Source organism: Panicum virgatum, chromosome 5K (assembly GCF_016808335.1).
Source record: "Panicum virgatum strain AP13 chromosome 5K, P.virgatum_v5, whole genome shotgun sequence".
In the NCBI taxonomy this organism is placed as follows: Eukaryota; Viridiplantae; Streptophyta; class Magnoliopsida; order Poales; family Poaceae; genus Panicum; species Panicum virgatum.
Genome location: NC_053140.1, coordinates 41164685 through 41170684, shown reverse-complemented (window position 1 = coordinate 41170684; position 6000 = coordinate 41164685). Strand labels below are relative to the sequence as shown.

The 6000-nt window shown below is 47.3% G+C and overlaps 1 protein-coding gene across 1 annotated transcript; it reads left to right on the top strand.

Moving 5' to 3' along the window:
• The first annotated feature begins 227 nt into the window (after positions 1–227).
• On the top strand, positions 228–2694 carry LOC120707542 (epoxide hydrolase 3-like). Its single transcript, XM_039992459.1, has 5 exons — positions 228–588; positions 690–1100; positions 1181–1270; positions 2129–2196; positions 2286–2694. The coding sequence occupies exons 1-5, from the start codon at positions 307–309 to the stop codon at positions 2425–2427; spliced, it is 993 nt and encodes a 330-aa protein (XP_039848393.1). The 5' UTR covers positions 228–306; the 3' UTR covers positions 2428–2694.
• The last annotated feature ends 3306 nt before the right edge of the window (positions 2695–6000 follow it).

The window sequence follows — 6000 nt, the reverse complement described above, 5'->3', positions numbered from 1 at the left end:
TTAAAGCGTTCAAAGTCAGACTAGAAGCTAGCAGCCAGTACCTGTAATAGGCTGATAGTCCTGTGCTGAAAAACGGAACGGTAGAAGAGCTGTGCTGAACAACTCGCAACTACCACGTACCACCCAGCCGGCCGGAACAACTCCTTCAATCACTGCTCCCCTGCCCTGTCCATCCTACGCACGCAGCATTCCGTTGCCAGCAGTATATAAGGTCAGGCCATCCAGACCCGGCTCTCTCATCAGTCACCAGAGCCCAGCATTTCGCTAGAATCCAAGGCTGTTTTCCTGTTGCAAGCGCGCGCAAGGATGGTGAACCTGGTGGAGGCGCAGAAGCCGCTGCTGCACTTCCTGGTCCGGAGGGCCGGGCTGCGGCAGCACACCGTCGACGTCGACGGCGCCGGCACGGTCATCACCTTCTGGGTGCCCAAGGACAAGGTGCCCAGCGACAAGCCCACCGTGAGGGACGCCACTACGCCCGATACCAAACTCCCGCCGCCGCCGCCAGCGGCGGCGGCCAAGAAGGACAGGCCCGCCGTCGTGCTCGTGCACGGCTTCGCCGCCGAGGGCATCGTCACCTGGCAGTTCCAGGTTCGCTGCTGGTCATTGGCCGGCCTTCTTTCTTGTCGATCCATCCATTCATGTCGTGAGTCGTGACACACACGGTCCGTCCGATCCGTGCATATACGCAGGTGGGCGTGCTGGCGAAGCACTACGACGTGTACGTGCCGGACCTGCTCTACTTCGGCGGCTCGACGTCGCCGTCGGCGGACCGGTCGCCGGGGTTCCAGGCGGAGTGCCTGGCGACGGCGCTGCGGAAGCTGGGCGTGGGCCCGTGCGCGGTGGTCGGGTTCAGCTACGGCGGGATGGTGTCGTTCAAGATGGCGGAGGCGCACCCGGACCTGGTGCGGTGGCTCGTCGTGTCGGGCTCCGTCGTGGCCATGACCGACTCCATCAGCGAGGAGGCGCTGGAGCGGATCGGCGTCAAGTCGTCGGCGGAGCTGCTGCTGCCGGAGTCCGTCAGGGGGCTCAAGGCGCTGCTCTCCATCGCCACCTACCGGAAGCTCTGGTTCCCCGACCGCCTCCACAGGGACTACCTCGAGGTGAGTGAGTGCTCATGATTCTTAGCCAGAGAGACAGAGTCGTAGTCTAACAGACAGATCCAACATGGACGGCATCGCAGGTGATGTTCACCAACCGCAAGGAGAGAGCGGAGCTGCTGGAAGGTTTGGTGGTCAGCAACAAAGACGCCACCGTGCCCGTCTTGCCGCAGGTACCGGTTCGGCCACCGCTCCCGTTGACGCCGGCGCTACTAGCTGCCGATCGCCGCGCCGGCAATGCCATCGTAGGTATAGGAGTAGTTCCAGCTCGTTGTCGCGAGCCATTTCGCCCGGGCTGCTGGTCGAAGCATTTTGGCCTTTTTTTTTTTGTTCCATTCAAAATTCCAAAATTTTATAAGATTCTCCATCACATCGAATCTTTTAACGAATCTTTTAACGCATGTATGAAGTATTAAATGTAGTTAAATAAAATAATCAATTATACAGTTTGTTTATAGTTTACAAGACGAATCTTTTGGGCCTAATTAACTCATGATGAGATAATAATTACTAAATACAAACGAAAGTGGTATAGCGCTTTACACTAAAAAATTTATGCATCTAAACAAACCTTTGCACGAAACATCGTAGGTAAGTACTAGCCAGGGCCATTTATTTCCTAGCACTAGCAAGCATTGATGGTCTTCATCAAATCTCTGCACCTGCACGCGCGAACTGAGAGGAGCTTTCCTCTCAGCAAGTGCCTGGTGCAGCCTGCGGCGTGAATGCTTCCGCGTGCCTTCCTGACCCGCTTGCCCCGGCTGCACCATGCCGCTTGCCGCACCTGTACCCTGACCCGCTGGCTTGGCCTGATGAACTGGCCAATCACAGGATTGGAAATTGGAATTGGCATCCCATCAGAGGCCGGGAATGGCTCCCCAGTCATCAATCGGTCCATAGCATGCATGCATGCCATGAAGTAGAAGTTAATGATCGATGCAGTATAGCCGTCCCCACTACTACTACTACAATTGCGCCACACTTATTTAATTCGAGACCCTGACAAGCTGAGACCCTTAAATACTTTGCAGAAAATACTTCTGCTGTGGGGGGAGAACGACAACATCTTCAACATCGAGCTCGCCAAGACAATGAAAGAGTAATAAAGCTTGGGACCTGAATTCTTCCTTCCACAAATCAGCACAGTATGCCTTTATAACCGAGACGACTTCTGATTTGGACCTGCAGGCAGCTGGGCGAGAAGACGATGCTGCAAAGCATAAGCAAGGCAGGGCATCTCGTGCACCTGGAGAGGCCCTGCGTCTACAACCGTTGCCTCAAGGAGTTCCTGGCGTCAGTCACGGCCGCAGAAACCACCCCCAAGCAGTGACGACAGGGAGGGAGTCTACCTACAACAATGTCTGGAAAAAAAAGAAAGAAGAAGAGATTGCCAGCACCCAATATGTAGAGTATTGCATTGTTGCTTGAGCCGACTTGTGTGAGCACGAGCCTAATAAGTGCAAGAATAGACTCATCTATCGCACCCCTTGTACAAGTTGATTTTTTTTTGAATTCATTCTTGTTCAAGATGAACATACTCTACAAACAGAATTGCACTGCAAGGATCAGGGTCCTGGTAGCTTGGTATTTCCACGAACTGAAGTTGGTCGCTCAACTAGAATTCTAGAAACGAGTTGAGTTGGATTTGTGTTCCAAGGTGGGTGGGATTTCGGAAATCCAATTCAACAAGCGGGCGTTAGTAGGTTTCCTGACGCACGACGAGACAGCAACTCAATATGCCTGCGCGAGTATGTCGTGTACTCGTGTATGTCTATCTATGAGATAGAGGTTTAGCTGTCTAGCTTAAGCCCGTACGTGAGACTCGTGCACACAACACACGTATTACTTTTACATTTTTTTTTCTTTTCTTTCTAAAGTGTTCCTTTGAGTTCGGTTAAACTAAGTTTTCTTTACCAATATTTTTACATTCTATTATGTTATCTCTTGAGAAGTTTTTATTTGATAAATGTTTCATTGAAATTATGCTAAAAATTTTTTATGGAAAGTTGGATATAGTGAACTTATGTGTAAAAGTTGTGCGAGAAATTTTTCTGATAATATTATCGTGGGAGTTATGCTAAAATCCTCCGATAAGTTTTCTTAAAAAAATTATACATGTAAGTTGTATATTATAGAAAAGTTATGCTAAAGAATATCTTCTGCGAAGTTGATTGACAGAAGTTATACATAAAAATTTTGTGTATCACGAAATTTTGGTGAAAAAATATTCCCTGAGTAGTAGTTTGGAAAAAATTATACACAAAACTTTTATGTATAAGTTATAAGTTTCCAAACAAGAAAGTGGAGGATGAGAAATATTACCTAAAAGAAAAAAACGTGGCCCTGTCGGAGATCGCGCGCTCGCGGGGCTCCTGGCGCGCGCTGATTAGATGGCCCCGTGGGATTTCCGGATTTGGGGATCAGTAGGCAGCAGCAGGATTCGCTGATCGCTATTGGTGGGCCGGCATAGAAAGCCCATCCCTAAATGGTGGGGTGGTAGGTGCGCGCAATAGTTGTTGGGCTGGCGGCCCGCCAGGAATCCTATACATCTTTTGAAAAAAAAATTCTTCTCTATTTTAATATTTGAGATTTGTACAAATCATTTTATCTGTTGAATCTTTTCAATCCTAATCTTATCTTATTGCTCCTCTTGTCCTCGTCCTCACCGTGCGCCGCCGCCGCCGCCCGTGACCCTGCGCTCCGCCCGCCGCCGCTGCATGCTCGCGTCGTCTCGAGTGCCGCACACGCCTGCATGCCGCGCGCTGCTGTGGCACGCTGCAGCTCTGCTGCTCCCGCGGCACGCGGCGCATGTTGCTGCTGCTGCCGCGCATGCCTCCCGCGCCGCGCGTCGCGCCGCGCTGCGGCCCTGCTGCCGCGTGCTGTTGCTGCGCCGCGCGTCGCGCCGGGCACGCCGATGCCCGAGAAGAAACACCCCGCTCGCCGGATTCAACATTTCTATTTTCAACATTTTTAATATTTTATATCTCCAATTTCAACATTTGTCTTAGTTTAAAAAAAATTCAACACTTGTCTTCACAATTTCAACATTTTGAAAGCCAAATGTTGAACATGTTTTACAAAATGTTGAGTTAACTTTACTAAAATATTGAATATATTTGCAGTAGATAATTGAGCCAGAGTGGACTTTAAAAATAGATGTGTTAACTATCTTCCACAAGAGCCCCATTCCACCGCTGCAGGAACGTGTGCGCCCCAAATCTTTGGACCGGCGGTTTGTTTTTTGTGATTAAAGAAAAACCCCAAACACGAACAAATTTAGAAAGGGCTGTACCTAGTTTTGTCAATAAGGAATATATACTCATGATACGAGGTTAGTTGTACTACTCCCTCCATTCTAAAATGTAGGTCATTTTGACTTTTCTAGATTTATATATTTTACTATGTATCTAGACATATGTTATATTTAAGTGCTTAGCAAATATTATGAATCTAAAAAAATCAAAACGACCTACATTTTGAAACGGAGGGAGTACTACTGAGTAGGAATATTATTTTTTCTTAGAATAACTAGGTAAATATGCTTGTACGTTGGTATAGACAAAAGCTTATATAAATATCAAATAGTTGCTCGTAGAGGCGGATACAGCCTAGAAAATTAGGGAAACTTGTTAGCTTATCCTCGTTCCTTTTCTTCTTCTCCTTCCTCTCTTCCTCGGCTTGAGTCACCCGTAGTTGCTCGTGCATTAATTTATATGAGTCTGCATGATCGAGTTGTGGAAAGAGGGCCGGTTCGACTCGTATACAGGATAGACTAATAAGACCCACAAAATGAATCAAGCAAAAATTTAAATGGAAACGTTACATGCTTTAGGAACTGATATAGATATGCAACACTGAACACTCCATCTTGGACATGCCCTGCACCAATAATAAATATTCCACCCGGTTTTGTTTGCCACTAATTTAACCATCTTCTCCCCCTCGGCATCATCGGCGACGTGCCTTTCGTACGCTACCCACCAAAGCGCGTCACTGCTGATATCACCCACGCCCGGTTAATTAACTAATTAATCCGCTCTCAGCGGAATGGCAAGTTCGCTCCACCCTGCTCGATGGTAACTAACCTCTCGCGGCATCCACCAATGGCAACTCATGTGGCTGCAAAACCTGAGCTCTCGCGTCTCGAGTCCCGATCACGCGAGCCTGGACGGAACAAACCACCAGCGCATCTCGCGGATATTCGCCTCAATGTCCACCGGTGGCTGCGTTCGGCACGAGGAGATGAGACGAGACCACTGCGTTTTGCCTCGTCCCGCTCGCGGCAGTTTCTTGCCCTCGCTTTCGCTCTCCTCCGCGTCAGTAAAAGAGCAACTAGAATTTTTTTTCAAAAAAGTAATAAAAAGTAAAAGAGCAACTACTAGCACCTAGTATTTTTTTGGACCTGACAGTTTTTACCGTTGCGAGTCGCTGTGCTGAACACATGCATCTATCCCCCTAATGTGCAATCACGAGTACGTCTGCTCCTTCCGTCCTAAAATGTATGATATTTTAATTTGTTCAAAGTCAAATTGTTTCAAATTTGACAAAATTTATAGAAAAAAGTGGTAATATTTGATTATCAAATGAGAATAGTTAGATTCATTATGAAACATATTTTCATAATTTACTTATTTGATGAGTTATTAGATGCTAATATTCTTCTATATAAATTCGATCAAATTTAGACAACTTTTACCTTTCAACTTAGGATAAACCAAAAATATCTCACATTTCAGGACGGACGAAGTATATGTTGTAATCTATTATCTTATTATTTGGCCAACGGAGTATCCACGTTCGCTCTCAAAAGCCTAGAAATTCCCATATTAATCGATGAAATATATTATCTTATTATTTGGCCAACAAACGGAGCCTCCACGTTCGCTCTCAAGGCCTAGAAATT